At 35.7% G+C, this 19,539-nt stretch overlaps 1 protein-coding gene across 2 annotated transcripts; it reads right to left on the bottom strand.

Annotated features, from left to right (window-relative positions):
• Positions 1 to 1,555: 1,555 nt before the first annotated feature.
• LOC106762183 (protein SIP5) lies at positions 1,556 to 18,235 on the bottom strand. Of its 2 annotated transcripts, XM_022781352.1 has the most exons (10): positions 17,926 to 18,235; positions 17,710 to 17,821; positions 17,035 to 17,506; positions 16,697 to 16,748; positions 16,570 to 16,615; positions 16,369 to 16,450; positions 16,130 to 16,274; positions 15,932 to 16,037; positions 7,634 to 7,700; positions 1,556 to 2,599 (listed from the first exon to the last, which is right to left on the bottom strand). In XM_022781352.1, the coding sequence occupies exons 3-10, from the start codon at positions 17,224 to 17,226 to the stop codon at positions 2,030 to 2,032; spliced, it is 1,260 nt and encodes a 419-aa protein (XP_022637073.1). In that variant the 5' UTR covers positions 17,227 to 17,506; positions 17,710 to 17,821; positions 17,926 to 18,235; the 3' UTR covers positions 1,556 to 2,029. The 2 variants fall into 2 exon arrangements, with proteins under 2 accessions (XP_022637073.1, XP_014501424.1); XM_014645938.2 differs by lacking the exon at positions 17,710 to 17,821.
• Positions 18,236 to 19,539: the final 1,304 nt, after the last annotated feature.

Here is a 19,539-nt window from a genome sequence, read left to right as displayed (position 1 = left end):
TTTCCAATGAGAATCTTCACATAGCTTTCTTATGAACATCACACCATATTTATAAAATATAACTAAGAACCAACATCAATTTGTTGGATTGGATGTGTACACCAATAATTAATGTCAAGTTGGTTTAAAAATGAACTTTGGAAAAAATAACATCTGAAAACAAAAAGCCTAAATAAGCGTTTCAATTGTTAGAAAGTATAAAATAATAGAACTTTAGGAATATTAATTGCTTCCATTCTTCGTAGCATAGAGTACAGTAAAGACGGCAATTGTATAGGATGGCGGTATCGGTTTGGCTATCTCATTTCTATCATCAATGCAAAAAATCCATTCTCATCACCAAGGTTACGAAACTTTTGATGTATCCCTACTCCTATCGAGAAACTAATATACATACTTGTTTACATATCTATCTCCTTCCTATATCAAATATTAATTAAATAATTTTATTATAAAAATAAAAATCACAATAAAAAAAACATAAGATTAAGTATGTAATGTTAAAATTATATAATTTTTTTCTCTAATATCAAATATAAAAAAACAATTATATAAATATCAAATAAAAATCAAATGATTACAAAAAAAGAATATTATGAAAAATGCACATTTTAAATAAGTTATAAAATTAAAGACCAAAGCAAAATTAATAAATTTTTTAGATTATCTAATAAATTAAAAATGTCTTAATAATTTAAAAGAAAAACAGATGAGCACAACTACAAATATTAGCACAATGCAGTAATTTCTCATCATAGTCACGACATATTAGAACAATACTGGCAGGGATATATTCATTTAGCATTCTTATAGAAGCTTAGTAGAGTTTGGCATTGGTTCCAATCCAGTGATCAATGAAGCCTTAGTATGCAACTATTAGTTTGTTTATAGTAACTAGACACCGTGTTCTGTATCATCATGTTAGATTCAATCCATTTACCTTCCCATCATAAAGGGCACAAGGCAAATGTTCTTGCACAACATACAATTATCATGGCCAGTAAATATGACAATATTAGGGCTCTGTAATTGATTTCTACTCAGTGACATGCAAATTATACAAAAACTTGGCTGCCATATATCTCTCAAAGACAATAACAATATAAGAAAAGATAAATGGACTGAAAAAGAGTAAAATACATACCTCAGAAAAAGAGAAAATAAACACATGATAGGAGAAAAAGAAGAGAAACAGATAAACGAGATAAGCAGTTAATTACAAGTGACAGGTATCAGCTGGGTAAATATCATGTCTCAAATTTAATAAAATTCACTTAATTCTCCTCCAGAGTACAGAGAACAGCTTCCTAGAGAAGTTACACAGCTTCACCGTAGAGTTTAACAAGAATTATATCCGCCTTTGATTTTTATGCATGCGTAAAGAAAAAAAAAAAAAAAAAAAGGGTAATGAGAAGACGGGAGAGAAAGCTTCTTTGGGAAACCTCGTTTTCAATCCAAAATGCTACCAAATCCACCCACATTCCTACCAATTTACGTGATGCACTAACCTCAGCGAAGAATAGTTTGTTACTGAATAAATTCATTCATAAGACCATTTATACAAAGTTCTGCAGATATTTAAGAGTCGAGCCTACAGGCATAACTTCTGTTTAAGTAAGATCTCAATGAATAGAACCACAAAGATTTCATGAAAGAAATTTAATTCCCTTACATCTTCAGTAAATGTTTAAAATGTGTCATATATTACTGTAAGAATGAAAGTACATCTATCAAAGACTAAAACTATTTACAGAAACCAATGAGGGGGACAGGGAGAAAACATTGAAGACAAGTAAAAAAAATGGCATTGAACAGCAACCTTTCACCAACTAGAATCATTGGTTTTCCTTTGACATTTATATCTATAAATTTGTGTTGGAAGAGAGATCACTACCTGATCCTTGAACAAATTGCACACAATGAGTGAACTTTCCTCAAATTCTCAACATTGGACTCGGCTTGCCAATTTACACAAGGCAAGCGTAACCCATTTAAAAGAGATTAAACCAGTACCTCAACCAATCAAAGACTAATCCCAAGAAGCACTCTGCTCACTGGTCATGGCTCGAGCTTCAGCCAAAGAGACAGCCATAGCAAGCATCATCTGTTCCTCAAAACTCTCAGGAATAATAGGTTCCGTGGCACTTTGAAGGCTTCCATCAATGTCATCAGACTGTGGCAAAGAAGATAGTTCACCACGATCATCTGCTACAATAGAGTTTGTATAGCTAGTTGCTTGTTCAGTCATCTGTGTCCCTGTGTCCCATTCACTATGACTCCTAGTCATAGCTGCAGTACCATCTGGTGGCTCCTCATTGAGGTCGTCAACAGGTGGATAACTAGTCATATCCCGACCAAGTCTGTTATAAAACCTTCTAGAACTTTGCGGCGTGTTGAATGATGATACATTTTCATTGGTGAAGCTCAGAGATGATTCGCCAGCCATTTGCTGGCGCTCAGCAAGAGCTGCAATGGCACAGGCAAGGCCTCCAGATGGAGACGAGGATGATTCGGTTACGGCCGAAACATAATTACCATCAGCTGCGTAGTGTCCAGAAGTAGCACCAGCAAAAGATAAATTTCTCTGCCTGCCATTCTCCTGCAGTTTTAATACATATAGAGTCGATAACAATCATCAAACAAACTAGATAACACAAACCATTGAGTAGTGTTAATATATAGAATTACGTTCCCTGAACCTCATATGGCACTGTGGCAGTATATCCATCATTGAATTTCATAATGTGCATATAGTTAAAGTTTCAATGTGTACTTTAAATGGTGGATATGCTACCAAGTATAGACTACACAGTGAACCCAAGTCTATATAAACATTACTTGAAAAACAAGCAAAGATCTGGATTCCAGAGTATGGTTGCATTACCAATAAATCTCAGTTAACCACAATCATGTAATAGAAGAAAACCTTTGTTTGAACTTTGGAGTTCTATAGTAAGCTGAAAGGATGTTAACTTGCATTCAAACTAATAGATAAAAACTGATTTTTTTGAGCATGAGTAAAAGATAGCAAACACAAACCAGCAAAAATGAGTCTCAAGGTCATTTCTTTCATTACAAAATAATTTTACAGATGGAAAAAATAAAGAAAGATTGATAGGATATAATGCGGTAGGATATAATGTGTTCAGGATAAAAGGAATCAGATTAGGATTTAGTTGTTAGTTGGTTAGGGGCCTTTATACGAAGGCAGAGAGGTCTTGTGTGAGGATCAGCTTTTGATATTCATTGTATAGACAATAGGTTGTTTCTATAGAGAGAGAGTACTCCCTTGAGAGTTGTGTGTTGTACTTGTACTTTCTTTGAATACAAGAAGATATCTTATCAGAGAAATCTATCAAATTGGTTCGACCTACCAGATCCTTAGGAGAGGAGCGTAATGGAGGAAAAAATGAATGCGTTGGAGGGAAGGATGGATTCGCTAGAGACGACAGTGGAGGAATTGAAGGCCGAAACACGAGATATACACCAAGAAATTAAAGAAATCAATAGAATTCTTGGAAGAAGAACTAGGAACCAGGACAAGAGTTCAATCTGTCATGAAAGGAAAGGAAGAGGGAAAAACAGGTAGGGATGCTATGAAAGGCAATCTGCAAAATATCAAGAAAGACAAGAAATTCTCCGAAAGAGAGTAGTACTTGGCTAATGATGAAGAGAAGAAGGAAGAAAGATATCCGCAGAGCAGTAAACCAGATGAAGAACCACTTTTCCCGTGGGTTGAAGGAGTGGAGTTGTCCACATTTGAAGGGAATGACACCCAGGGTCAAAAAACAAAGGCAGCAGATGTTTCTGAAGTTCAAAACATCAAAGGATCAACAAAGCTACACCCAACAGTCAATAACATGGAAGAAAATGCAGTCCAAGGGTTCAAGACCTGGCAACAAAAATCCAAGAACCTTTCTTGGGAAGATCTTCCAAAAGGCCTCTATAGGAGTTGTAGGGGCAGAGAATGCAGCACCACTTTGGAAAAGTGTGTGGGGAGAAAACAAAGTGCCATTTTTGGAAAATGGGCAACAATTAAACAAGAAGAGCTGGAAGATTGCATTCAAGATTTTGAAGTGGGAAAAAACAATAGGGGTGAATTTTATTATGCTATTGATGTGCTGCCTAGTAATAATAGGCAACATGATGGTTTATGGGATATGGATATTCTTTATATCCATAAAGATATTGGCATTCTTGAGGAGGTAGGGGAAAATGCACAAAGAGTTTTACTTGACAGTTTGGCAGCAGTAACAAGGTCTGGGAGTGGGGAAAAGTTCATCCAAGAATTCAAGATATTGGTGTCACAAGCAAATAAAACACTAGAAGATCAATTGCAGGGATTTTTCTTTGCAAGGCTGCAATCTAACATTCACAATTGGTTGCCATAACAGTATCTAAAGAACTTGATTAGAGATTCACAAAGTGCTCTAATTATGAGAGAAAGGCCAGCAATGAAGAATCACACCCTCTACTAGGCGATAGGATAAAAGGCAGGGAAGCCAATCAGGAAATATTTAGTATATCTAGAGCAATATTCTAGGAAAATATACGGNNAATATTTATATTAAATAAANATATATTNTAGGAAAATATACGGNNAATATTTATATTAAATAAANATATATTNTAGGAAAATATACGGNNAATATTTATATTAAATAAAGATATATTCTAAGAAAATATACAGGAAAGATTTTTATTAAATAAAAATATATTATAGGGAAATATATAGGAAATATTTATATTAATAAAAATATATTCTAGGGAAAGATTTAGCATAAGATGGACGGAAATAATTAGTATAAATAAAGCTAGAGTTTATTGTTAGGGTTATGCTCTGATTATTGAGTTTTGTTGACAGGCGGCTACCGTCCTATGAGGGAGGTTATGCTCCCAAGTAATTGAAAGAGGTTATGTTCCCAATTATTGTTTACTTTTGTTATTCAGAGAATTCCACCACCATCAATAAAAGAAATTCCATTCTTTCATTATTCTCTTGGTTTATTGTGAGCGTTGAGAGTTCAGACACGTAACAATTGGCCCGACCTGCCGGATCGATAGAGAGGAGTGAAAGACATCATGGAGGGAAGGATGAATGCAATCGAAGGGAAACTGGAGCACATTGGGCAGAAACAGGAGAACATGGAACTGTCCATGGGGGGATTGGAGACGGAGATGGCGTCAATTCGCAAAGATTTGCAAGAACTGATGAGAATGATGGGAGGACGAGCCCGTCAACTAGATGAGGAGCAACCCAATTGGAGACAAAGGGTAGAGTTACCAGTTTTTGAAGAAATGATCCATTGAATTGGATCAACAGAGCTGAGAAGTTCTTTGAAATATAGGAAGTGCCAGAGGAAGAGGAGGTGTGCCTAGCCTACATCTGTATGGAGGGAAGTGCTCGATACTGGTTTAGAGTTTGGAAGGAGAAAACCAAGAATCGTTCGTAGAAAGGTCTGAAGGAGGCAATGGTGTGGCGATTTGGAGAACGGAATAGGGGCACAACCGTTGAAGGGATGGCGGCCAGTAAGCAATCGGGGACTGTGAAAGAATATGTCCAAACTCCGAAGGAAAAATGGCTTTTGGAACCAAACGGTAGAAGACTGATGAAGCTGAACGTGAAAGGACAGCCGAAACCAAATGTGAGAGAACTACCGGAACCGAACAAGCTAGGACTACCAGATGCGAACATGAGAGGACTGCAAGAACCGAACAGTAGCAGACTGCTGGATCCGAACGTGAGAGAACGGTCGGAACCTAAAGAGAGAGGACTTCCCGAGCCAAACGGTAGAGCACGACCGAAATTGAACGTGAGAAAACTGTCAGAACCGAACGGGCTAGTATCGGAAGGAAGAATGAAGGCTTTGGAAGGAAGGGCAGATGGAAGAATCAATGCCCTGGAGAGAACAATGGATTCTGTGAAGAGGTGGGCCAACAAACAAAAAATGGGGCTTGCAATTTTTGATACAATGGCAAAAGGGAGAGAGTGGCATGAAGCATTGAAAGACGTTGAAGACCGTTATCTCAAGGCTTATGATTCTGGAAAAGAGGTGACCATAATGCTGGAAGCTAATAGAATCAAGGAAGAATGGAGGTCAGTGAAGGAAGAATTGCCACCACTCAAGCCTCCAGACCTGACTTGGAGGGCAATTGCCAGAGGATTCCCTTCATATGATAACACGATAATGAAGAGGAGCCAGGAGATCAAGTTTAAAATTTCCAACCTTGAGGACAAGGTTGTTCTGTAGCGGGATGTAATGATACGATACTGGGTGATAGGATAAAAGGTAGGGGAGCCAAACGGTAGGGGGAAATATATTTATTATATCTAGAGCAATATTCTAGGGAAATATATGGGAAATATTTATATTAAATAAAGATATATTCTAAGGAAATATACGGGGAATATTTATATTAAATAAAGATATATTCTAGAGAAATATACAGAGAATATTTATATTAAATAAAGATATATTCTAGGGAAATATACGGGAAAAATTTGTATTAAATAAAGATATATTCTAGGAAAATATACGGAAAATATTTATATTAAATAAAAATATATTCTAGGGAAAGATTTAGCACAAGATGGACAGGAAATAATTAATATAAATAAAGTTAGAGTCTATTGTTAGGGTTGTTTTGATTATTGAGTTTTGTTGACAGGCAGCCACCGTCCTGTGAGGGAGGTTATGCTCCCAAGTAATTGAAAGAGGTTATTCTCCCAATTATTGTTTACTTTTGTTATTCAGATAATTCTATCACCATCAATAAAAGAAATTCCATTCTTTCATTATTTTTTTGGTTTATTGTGAGCATTGAGAGTTCAGACACGTAACACTCTCTGTAGGGAAGAAAAAAACAAAACAGAAGAGAGATTTGGAACAGAAAAATAGAGTATGACGAAAGAGGAAGGGTATGCAACAATAAAGAGAGTTGAAGGTGGAGATGCAGCCAAGCAACAATCAATGACATTTGAATTTTGGGATTCCAAATTACTGGTTCAGAATTTGGTACACAAAAACCACTCTTATATCGACCACTACCCAAGCCTCCAGATCTAAATTTGTAAGCAGTAGCCCATGGGTTCCCTTTATATGATAACATTTCGGTGAAGATGAACCATGAGATCAAGCTTCACAATTCCAACCTTGAGGACAAAGTTGTTTTGCAGCGGGGTTGGGGGGCCTTTATAAGAAGACAGGGAAGTCTTGTGTGAGGGTCACCTTTTAATATTCATAGACAGGAGGTTGTTCCTGTGGAGAGAGGGTGCTCTTTGAGAGTTGTGTTGTACTTGTACTTTCTTTGAATACAAGAAGATTATACAGCTTTGTTTCTCTATTTCCTACGCATGTGAGTGTTGAGTGCGTGATAGATAGATTTCTTACTAGAGAAATCTATCAATGAGGTACACTCCTTTGGAAGAATTTACTTATCTTCATCTCTATTGCAGATATTAAGAGAAAAATAAACTGAAACTGAACAATTCCATAATTGAAAATAAAATGATATGCAATTAAATGATTTAAAAACCAGTGAACCATTATACTGCAGATAAGCGGTTATATTCCATTGCAATAACATTCAATAATTAATAGCTAACAGGTAGCATATGATGAAAAGTTTTTACCTGAATGGAAAGCCAAATTGCTTCCATGACCATAATGTCCTCAAGGTCAACATCAAATTCATCGTCTCTGCAGTTTTCAGCATTTTGGAAAAAAAATAAGGTAAGTCGAAGAAGTAGTTTCCATAATATATAAAAGAACTCATGCATTTATTTCTTTGAACAAACAAGTATTTAATAAATAAGGTCGAACCAATTGATATCCACACCACAAAAACAAGCAACAAAAAAGAGAATAGGGAAATGAAATATAAGATAGATCTGAGATTTATTGGAAAAAGAAAATACAGCAAGATAACCAATCTTACTGCCCAGAGCAAAGCTCCTCTACAGTAACCAACAAGGTTCTCTATTCAGAAAAGCAGCAATTCTGTTTTTTCTATTATCCATTCTGAGATTTGGAAGCCTAGTCGTGTGTCATCTTTTGGCTTTATATATTTTATTACTTTTATTAATGAGTTTTCTAGATGTACCTAGGTTTTATTTAATAAAATACCATTTTGAGCTTTTGTCAATTTTTATGTCTAGATGGAGCACAATACTGGGTTTGTTGCTAAGGAGTAGTATAGTTTTGTTCGTAAGTTGTCACTCTCTCTACCGTCTCAAGCAATCTCCATGTGCTTGGTTCAAGAAATTCAGCAACAGTTGAATATGTGCATGAGAAAATTGGTAACAAATTTGGCAAAAAGAAGAAAAATTAATTTGCAAATTGTTGAACTTCATTTTGCTAGAGGACTTTGTGGAATGGAAGATACAAAGAAATGTAGAAAAGCATTAAATCCTGGGGAATGGTGGGAGATGTTTGTAGATGGAACTCCAGAGTTGAAGAGATTTTCTATTCGAATTTTAAGCTTTACTTGTAATTAGAGCTCATTTGAAATGGTAATTTAAATTATTTCTAATATATAATTTTCTTTATTAGGTTTATATCTTTACTAAAAATTTGATATTTCATTTTAAGTTCATACAAATAGCAAGAATCATTTGCATCAGAAAAAGATGAATGATTTAGTTAAGTGATGTATAACTTGAAGTTGAAAAGTAGACAAATTCAAAAAACTATTGCTCCTCCATTTGATGACATTGAATGAGATGATGAATGGATAACTAAAGAGACTAATTATGTTGTTGAGATTGAGCAAGCTGAAGGTGGAAATAATCGTGAAAATGTTCACTTAGATGGGGTAACAACAAATCTAGCTCTACATGCTCTTGATCTTGATATCATAACTTTTGGACGAAGATGCTTCCTGAGACAATGATGTCATTGTTAGAGAATTAGAGGATTAGACATAGACACTTGATATTTCAATTTATGCTTTATCATATTTCTATGAACAATATTTCTATGAACTTATTTATTTGAAGTTATTTTATTTTGTGGACTTATTTGAATTAGGAAGTTATTCATATAATTTTCTTTTCATGTAAAGTAAATTCTTACGAGTTTACGAATCAAGTTTATTGGACTCTCACAAGCTTATGTAAACTCTCAAGTTTGAAAACCTTGGTCCCTAAATTGAATTTATTTGTTCAAAACTTATTACGTACAATTTGAATGCTCTAGCTTGAAGGGGAGTGTTCGAATAAATGATCTTTAATAAGATTTATTCTTAGATGCTATGAGCTTCGTGCTGACGTAATTCCTAGAAATGTCTTCTAGAATTCTCCTATGTTCATTGTATCTAACGTAACTCAAGATATTATAAATATGAAACTTTTGAGAGGGGTTTAAACACTCTCAAATTCACTCTAAATCTTCTTTACTTTAATCTCAATTACGTTCTCTAAATATATCATTCATGAAATTCTGAAACTAGTTTGCGCATTGCTTAACCAAAAAGGTAAAACGACCCATTCTGAATGTCCACTGAGTTCTTAAGGTAGTTATATGAATGTCAACCTCTCTCATTGTCACTTGATTATAACCACTTCGCAAATCCTATTAAGAAAAATAACTTGCACTGTTTAATTCGTCCAACAAATCCTCAACTAATGGAATAGGAAAATTGTTCTTAATTGTCAAAGCATTCAACTTCCTGAAATCAGTACAACATCTCCAAGATCCATCTTTTTTCTTCACTAACACCAAACGAGAAACTGCAAATCTTAATTCCAACAATACACTAGGTTTCCTCCAATGTGGAGAAACCAAACGCACACAACTTCTGGTTATTTGAGAGAACCAGATTCTCAACTCCTCCTATTCTTTTAAGAATTTAAAGACTATCGAAAACCACCTCCTAAATAGACTTTTATAATAGTGAGACACAACAAAACCTACACACAGATAGTTATAATTGTTTGTCCCCTTTATTTCTTCTATCATAAATGTTTCCTTTGAATCTATCAATACCCACACCATGAAGTTTCACCTTGTCCTCAAGGTGAAAGCAAGAAACTCCTTATTGATGGCAGTAGGAGCTCCTTATTGATGGGAGGTGTTTTCAACTGTACTAACTACTTTATCTTTTCCTTGTTTTGTAAACTGTATCAAACCTATCAACATCCGCTCCATGAAGATGAACCTTATCCTCAAGGTGAAAGTCTGGAAATTCTTTATGAATGCAGGCAGCAGATTCCCCTAACTCCTGAATTTCCTCTTCCAAAATCAGCAGCATATGGAGCTGTTTATTTTTGCAAGTATGATTAGGCCCAAACTTCTCATCACACTTGAAGCATAAGCCTTTTTTATCTTATCTTGCAATTCTTCTTGGGACAATTTTCTAAACGATGCCCCTCCTTGTTGAGTCCCAACAGGAGAACTATTGATGGTGCGCACACAACCACTACTCTCTCCACATCTTCTGTTGGAGTTGGTAAAACCCACTGAATTTGTATCTTTAGGTGTTACTTTGGAGCTGCGCAGAGAGAATCTCCCTTGGTGGTGACTCTAAACTTTTCTTCCACCATTTGAGCCTTCATCATTAACCTCGGCCTTTATTTCTTCCTTCAGCCCGTTCAAGAAGATGCCCACCAAATAATCTTGTTGCATTCCTTTTAGGAACCCCGCATACTGTTCAAACTGTTCTATATATTCCCCTACTTGTCTAGTTTGGTGTAGCCAAATCAATATTTCAAACGGATTTTGTAGCGTTGTTGGTTGAAACCATCGGCTTCCCATGTAGGATTTGGATAGCAAGTTTCCCACCATTGAAACCAATTCAAAGTTTTCCCGTCCAAAGCAACCATCACAACATGCATTCTCTCCTCCTCACAGACTTCTTTCAAACGGAAATACTGCTCGAGCCTATTGGTCCAGCCATAAGCTTCATCTCTTGTAAACACGGGAATGTCCAACTTCCTCCATTTGGTAAAAATCCCAAAAGAACCTCCTCCTTCATGACTTTGACTGCCCTCATTTCCTCCCCTAGCAACAAAATCTTAGGCCTTTGTATGCTTATCAGGGGATGCCAATCGTTCAACCACCCCCATCAATCTTTGAATCATCTCTTCTAGCTGTTGGAACTGTCTATTATTCTTGTGTTTTTGTTCTTGGACGATCTTCTCCAACCCATCCCATGTTGCCTCCATTCGGGTGTTGACCATAACCTTCAACATGCCCTCACTTCACCAAGAAAGTGGCTCTGATACCAATGATAGGTACCCAAAACTCCAAAATAGGTTTCCCTTGAACCTAGCATACCCCTTCCATGAAGTTTTACCTTATCCTGAAGGTGAAAAGCAGAAAACTCCTTATTGATGGTAGTAGCAGCTTCCCAGCTGTTTTCGATGGGTGAAAGGTGTTTTCAACTATACTAACAACCTTCTTTCTTCCTTATTTTGTAAACCACCTCAAACCTATCAACACCCCCTCAATGAAAGTCTAGAAATTCTTTGAGTACAGGCAGCAGATTCCCTTAACTCCTGAATTTCCTCTTCCAAAATAAGTAGCATATGGAGTTGTTTATTTTTGAAAGTATGATAAATAAGTAGCATATGGAACTGTTTATTTTTGCAAGTATGATTAGGCCCAAACTTCTCCACACACCTGAAACATAAGCCGTTTTTCATCTTATCTTGCAACAATGATAGGTATTTAGACCTATAACGAAATAAGCTTTATAAACCTATAACGAAATAAGCTTTAGAAACAGCAGATCTTAATTCCAACAACACACACAAGTTCTTGTTATTCAAGAGAACCAAACTCTGCACTCCTATTCTTTTCAGAATTTACAAAAACAATGAAAAAGTTGTCGAAAACCACCTCCTAAACATACTTTTATAATAGTCTAACACAACAAAACCTACACAGAAACAGTTATAACCGTCTCTCCCTTTTATTGTTTCTGATCTATTTAAGAGCGGGAACTCATGCATTGGTGCAGGCTGTTCGGAAATGTAAACATTATCGCATGAGTAGTCATTTTATCATCCTCACAAACTAAAGAAGTCTGAAGTTTCTTACGGATTAGAGATTGTTGACCGAAGAACAATTCAAATGGGCCACAAACTAATTGGTTTTGGCTTTGAGATTTGTTTCCACCCTAGTAAGGACAATACAGCAACTGACGCTCGCTCTCTCACAGGTCTTATTTCGTGCCTATTTCGATTCCACCCAATGGGACTCATGGGAGGACAAATCTCATAAGGATGACGGTATCGTTTCTTTGATACAAGATTTGATGATCAATCCTACTTCTCATGTAGGTTATGAACTTCACAAGGGATTGGTTTTACCTACGGGGTCTTTCAGCTTACCTACCATTTTTAAAGACATGCATGAGTCCTCAACAGGTGGTCACAGTGGCTATTTCTGCACTTTTAAGCATATTGTTGGGGTTATTTATTGGAAAGGAATGAAGAGGGATATTACGTAGTGGGTACACCGTAGTGGGTACACCACCGTGAGATTTGTCAAAAGAACAAAACAGAAACCTATGCCCTTGCTATCACAAGCATAGCTATCATCTGAGCTACCACAATTGAAGAGATGAACTACATACTACTCATATACTGACCCATTAAACCATGACCCACCATTCTCCATAAAACCATCAATAAACACCCAAAAGGATTAACTACACCATGTAAGATCAAACTACCCACAACCACAACTTGCGGGAAACCCCAACCTGCAACCCCAAAGGTCTAAACCCAAACCCATGTCTATGTTTACATCTTGCACCATATAAAGAAAACCCATACTACCCATAACAGCCCCAATGCATTCCCACGAACAAATAAAAGAATCAAAGGCCTCACTGCAACCACCTATACTCACTGCGTAGAACTATTATTATTGAATCTGGGCATAAGTACACTATGAGAGCAGCCAAGGGACAACAATTGTTAGGTTCCTAGGTAGAGGAAACCAGGAAAACCCACTGCAACCACCTATACTCACTGAATAGATCTTGTATTATAAATTCTAGGCAACAAGTACAGCATGAATGCAACCAAGGGACAATGTTCCCTTCACACAAGATGCCAATGATCCTACCAACACTTCTCCAAACTTTCCAAAACGTCTCTGTATACAAAGTCCCCCTATATATAAAAATTCTCACTCAAGGTTGAAGTCTAGAACCTGATCCTTAATTGTTGCAGCAACTTCCCACAAGGCTACCTCAAGGCTTGCTTTGTGCCCTTGGATTAACACTTGCTGCAAGACTTGATCTCCCATTAGCCAATTCATCAAACTTGGGGAAGATTCATCATTTTCGGTGGCCTTCTATGATCTTGTTCAGTTTGGTAATTTGAGCTATCAAAAAACCTTACCATATAAGGTGGCGGATATTACAGAACAGCAGCCACTGCACTTGTTTGTGATACTTTAACTTTTCTGGATATTGTAAAGGATTCTGCTTCCATGCTTTTCTCCTTTTGCCCCCTGATTGGAGTAGTGAAAGGAGGGGAGAAGTACTTACTTTTCTTCCTTTCTCTAGACAAACTACCCTTCCCGCTTTGTTCTTCACTCTTCCCTTCATCTAAAACTTCTTTCTTCTCCTTTGACTGCAGCCATGAGCCAATGCTACCACTGTTTTCCTTGGCAGAATGTTCAACACCTGAGCCAATGCTTCCACCTCCCTACGTGCTGTATGAACATCTTTGTCCTTCCCCATAATTTCAGCAATGCTTTTCTGCTTCCTTACATGGTTTGATATGCTCCCAGAAAGCCCTAGAGAATAACCCAGCTCATCAAATGGTCCTTAGGTCGTGGCTTCCATAGTACTTTTACTGTTCTCTACAGCAACAGTTTCATCCATTAGACCATTTCCCATTCCAGGCACCAGCTAAGTATCCATAAATTCAGGTAATTTATGCCCCTTTGACAAATAATATGCAGAAAGTCAAGCCTTTAAGATCTCAGCTCCATAATAATACTACCACTATCAATAATTTGTGCAATTCGATTCACATGAGAAAGTAATTCTGCTGGCTTAAATTGACTATATAAAAGTCTATCTATGCCAACTTCTAGCACAACAACTCCTTCCTTGATTCTAGAACTTTTTCCCATGAGAGTAGATTCAGAGCCTGTTCGCTTGTCAATAACAAAACGACTCAGCTTCATAGACAGAGGCCTTCCAACCTCCCTTGTAGCTTCTTGTACAGCATTGGCAAAATCGATGCAAATACTCTGTTTAACCCTCTCATGAATGTTGTCCCAAAAACGCTTTAAGTGTGATGGATGACACCAAGCAAAGGTTCCACACCCAAAGTAGGTAAGCAGAGGTCTATTCTTTCGTTCATGTTTCAATGCACCATCATATGCACAAGATGGGTCATAAATTCGGCCAGGCCAGGCCACCAAGGTTTACTCTCGGCTTGTCCTCAACCAAAATCACCAACAACAAAACCATACCGTTCATCTCTCAAGTCCTCCACGTCTACCACCATGTTCTCACTTGTTTTTGCAATTGGATCCCCTATAGTCACAATGTTCTCCAAACAATCTGTCTTTTTCTACCTCTTCACTACCTCCCCCGCCTTTTGCTTCCTCAACACCAACCACTTTTGAACCATCCACACTCAAAACAACCACATCTTCTACTTTTTGCTTTCTTTCCTCTGTCTTCACCCTCCTCCACTGTTTTAACATACACACCAAGACCCACCACACTCTCGCCACTAAAATCCTTAAATTAAAACTAAGTATATATAAAAAAATATAAGAATAAATATATACTAACTTGAATAATATTGAGAAATTTTATAAAAGAATTAAAATAAAAAGAAAATGTTAAACTAATTTTATATAAAAAGAATAAAAAATATAATAACATTTATATATTAATTTAAACAATAACTATTCTTTTGAGATAATATTAAAGTTTTATAAAATATAACATTAAAAAGACTGTCACAACAAAACTCTCCAAAAACCTATTGACGACTCCCATATTCTCCAAGTTCATGGGTTCATATTCTACCATGTTGATTTTCTCTCCCTTCTTTATTCATCTACTCCCAGGTTCATCTTCTCTCATCTTCTCCTATCCTCTTTACACTGTTTGTCTTTTGCATTGGTACTATTCTCTAATGTTCATATCCTTTGTTATTCATCTTTTCTGCTAAACTTTCATCTTTGCTGAGATTATTGTCCTATGTGTTTCTTCCTGATTTTTTTCTTTTATTGTTCCTTCATCACAAATCGTCTGTACAAGAAACTGAATCGTGAATCACAGATTCAAATCCGATTCACCAAATCATGTTACGATTCCAGCTACAAAACGAGTCATCAAACCATGTTATCGCAGGGAAAGAAGTTTGTATCAAATCGTGATTCAAATCATACTATTCTTATGATTCTAACTACACTGCTTACTATAGCAAAATACTAAATTGTAGACAGTAGCAATATAATATGTTCCATTAGTTCATATATGAATTCGACATACATATGGGCTTATGCCCTTCACACAACTAAATTTAGACAAGTTATTATTATAGTGAGTCCAGAATATCCATACAAACAATAGGTATGTTTCTCATAACCTTATTGGTCTAAAGCACCAACCCATTATAGGCACAGGATCAGATACTACTGCTTCAATTCAAATAACACTGAGAAGACTATTTTTCTCATTCTTAATGGACTTAAAATTGGATTAGCATAGTATAATCCAACTGGTACAATATTCATTGGAAAATATAACATGCAAAGGGCTTGCAGTAAGTTTGAAGCAATGTTGGTTAAAGATTTAACACAACAAACCTTTTTCTTCCTATTGTTGAATTAAAGAGTTAATACCCTAAGTCCGTGAGAAAAACATTGGATGATACAAATGCTATTATGACCTGCATAATAAAAATTTAGGAAATTGAAGGGGAGAGCAGTGAAGGATAGCATACCTATTGGTCCTAGTAGTTGCATTTGGTCTAACCATTGATGTGGCACTTGAGTCTTGAGAAGAAACAATTTCATCATGTTCAACAACAGAAATTGAAGATGCAGACACTACAAGATTGAAATAAGAATAACTTTTACAACTAGAATTACTCACACGCACACATATACAGATGAAATCCAAAACTGTGTTGATAGATTACCTGCATTTGAACTGTATTCAACATCTGCAACTGCCACATTTACATTTGAGGAGCTCATTTCTAGTCTTTTGTGCATTTTTTCCTCTTCATCCTGAAGTTCCTGCTGCCGGATTCTAATTTTTGCCTCAATAACACGCTGCTCTTCCTGAATAATTGAGAATGCCCATGAACTTGATTCGTGATGAAAACATTTCTGAATACACTCCTAAAATCAATAACCATGTAAGCTAACAACTTACAATCTGTTCCAATCCCTTCTCTTCTTTTGATTTCACACCACGATACTCCACAGCATAATTTGCTGTTTTGCAGAAGGGACATCTTATGTTGTTAAGGCAAGCAACTAATTAATTTTAAAGCAGCAAGATGATAGTTGTTAGAACAACAGTTATGAGTTACATCTTTATATTGAAAGCAAAACATCTCGTAATGCAGGATACTGTGTAGGTCGAGTGGAATTTGGAACTTTCATCTGTAGAAAGCACTCTGATAAAAGGAAAACAATTAGGTTGCATACAAATGCTATAGGCAAAATATATACCCAAAGAAGACAAACCAAACAATTACCTGTACAAATGCTCTTTGTGCAACATCTTGATCGGTTTAGACTTGGATAATACTAAATTAGGGAAAAAAATACAATGGAATGGGGGTATTAGAAAGTCATACGTGAAGTTCACAACTTTAAATAGACTTTAAGGAAACAAGGATAAAAATCAGTCCAGAAATATCTCTATCAGTTTGTTTCAATTTCAAATAAAAAATAGGTTGTCCAGAGGTCACATTTTGCAGTCCTACGTAGGTGTGCACAGTTGAATTGACTCATTTGACCATTTAAAAAATGTAAATTAAAAGCAGAGCGAAATGTAGAAAAAAAATATGAAGGTATGATATAGAAACCAGACCAGAAAGCAGATAGGGCACTCTTCACGGTCATAGGCACTTTCTTCATCTCCAGGATAGCAAGGTGCTAGCTTAGATTCAAGTATTAGCTTCCTCAGCTTCTTATGATCCACATCTTTATGATTATACAACCCTTGCGGTCTAGTATACTTCTCATCTACCACTTGTCTCCTCCTCCCAAGTTTATTACCCATGAACAAAAGTCAATCCTTTTTGTCTGCCGACTATGTTCCAAACTCTCGAAAAAAATAAACCACACAAGAACGACAACAACGAATGCAACAAACCTTCCTCTATAAAAACCACTCACTCAGCCACATAAAGAAATCATCCGCACTCAAATCCAGATTGAATTAACGACACACTCAACCAACAACAGCAATCTTACAGCCTAACTCACCATCTACAACACAATCACAGACCAAAAAATTGCCATTCTTCTCGATTCAGTTGCAGATACACATCCCGAAATCCCTGCAGCAGTTAATAAAGAAAGCATAAACATAAGAAAAATCACCCAAACAGATGATAAAAAAATTCCACCATTTACAATAGAACTGAAACTCTCAACCATTTCGAAATTCCACACAATCCATCACAAAACACGTAGCATAATGCATCCGCACACCCAACCCAACCGGAACACGAAAACCCCCCAATTCAAAAGCAATGCTCACAGTTTAGCAACCAAAAACGAGAATTGGAAACTCGCAAGCAATCAAAAGCCGCAGGGCAGTGAACTCGTAGTTCGAAACCAATTCAAATTGACAGTCAGCGAGAGAAAGAACCCTAATTGGAAGTGTGCAGAACTCCATTAGGGAAAGCAGGCGCGTTGGAATACAAGGAAACAGCAAGAAATAAATGGAAAAGAGAAAAGAGAAGGGAGAGAATACCAATTGGTCGGAAACCTAAAGTTGCAGAAGTGAAGCAGCAGTTTTCTTCAGCATGAAGAAGTAGATGAAGTTGATGAAAGGGTTTGGGGACAGTAAGAGGGAAGAAAGGGAAGAAAAAGAGAAGAGAAGAGCGAAATTGGAATCGGAAAAAGAAGCTTAAATGGTTGCAGAAAAGAGAACAGGAGAAAGAGAAGAGAAAAGAGGAGAGGGAAGGAAGGAGTAGTAAAGGAGCAAAGAATAATCTGCTTCAGTTCCTTCCTATGCCACCTGCTTTCACGCGCTCTCCTCTTCGGTCTTTCTTACCCGCTCTATCATTTTTCTTGTAAAAAATATTAATAAAGACTGAATTTAAAAAATACCAATGGAACATAAGTCGTGAGAGAATAAATTTTGACTATTACTTCAAAGGGAAAGGAAGACCAATAAATTCCATGGTTTTTACATGGATTAAAACATATATTGCTATGAAAAATGTGAAAAAACAAAATAAGAATCCATTTCTATATAATAGAAAAAGTTATTGTAAATATTTTATTGAGTTAAATATTTAATATTTATAATATGTATACATAATTGATAATTTTTTTTTAAAGGATTTGTATCGAGAGGAAGAAAAACATTTAGCTTAATAATGGACAAAAATTTTAAATAGTAAAATAGAAACGAGAGAATGAATAGAAGAAAGGAAATTGAAAATAATAAAATAAAATATTTCCACAAATTAGTTATTATGTTATATTAATTATTGTTATTTATATTATAAATATATGTTCAATTTATGAGATAAACTCATTAATGTATGATAATGGAAAAGTTTATAGACAGTAGTTTCATTTTTTATTTTACAATTCTATAAGTCATTTTTTTATATTTTTTTCTAATTTCTTTCTAAAATTTCGTTAAGAAGTTTGTATTATATAAAGTGGAATACTCTTTGACTATATTAGTATTGATATCTGTTACACTTTAATTTAGATAATACATATAAGTAAAAGAATGCTATATGATTAAGATAAACATGACTCTATTATTATCATAATATAGTGAAATATTTAATCATCTCATTACGTTATGATAAAATTAATTAAAAACTTATAAAAATAATAAACAATGTTAATATAACTTAAATAACGTATTAAAACTTTTTAACGTAATTTACTTGAAAGAATTAACACTTTGAAAATTTCAAAAATAATTTCTCACCCGTCTTTTGATCTACGTAGCATTTGTGTCATCAGCAACATCCTTTGTAACATTATCTGTTCTCGTATAAATACAATCATCGTGGGTGGAAACTATCACCACAAATGCAAGAATGAACTAACAACATCAACATCAAAAACACATATAATAATATAATTATTATCATACAATTATCTAATAATTTATAAGGTCCCCACATAAATCCATTTCACAACAAAAAACACATTGTTAATTCAAACTCTTATTTAAATAAACCATGTTACCACCACCAATCACTATTGCTATATGTCGTCTTCCGTACTCCAGAATACATGACTAGTTCACCAAAATCGGGCTTATGCACAAACGTAAAACTTTCTTGTTCATCAAAACAGGGTTCATGCATCATAGTGGGTCTTGCCTATTAGACCC

Source organism: Vigna radiata, chromosome 5 (assembly GCF_000741045.1).
Source record: "Vigna radiata var. radiata cultivar VC1973A chromosome 5, Vradiata_ver6, whole genome shotgun sequence".
NCBI classification, from domain to species: domain Eukaryota; kingdom Viridiplantae; phylum Streptophyta; class Magnoliopsida; order Fabales; family Fabaceae; genus Vigna; species Vigna radiata.
The sequence above is the reverse complement of the archived record's forward strand: the minus strand, read 5'-3'. Positions and strand labels throughout refer to the sequence as shown.

Coding starts and splice junctions, on each gene's coding strand:
- LOC106762183 (XM_022781352.1), bottom strand. CDS start 17,226: ATGGGTAATAAACTTGGGAGGAGGAGACAAGTGGTAGATGAGAAGTAT. Junction 16,749..17,034: donor AGTGCCCTATCTGCTTTCTG/GTCTGGTTTCTA, acceptor TCCCTAATTTAG/TATTATCCAAGTCTAAACCG. Junction 16,616..16,696: donor CACAAAGAGCATTTGTACAG/GTAATTGTTTGG, acceptor TCCTTTTATCAG/AGTGCTTTCTACAGATGAAA.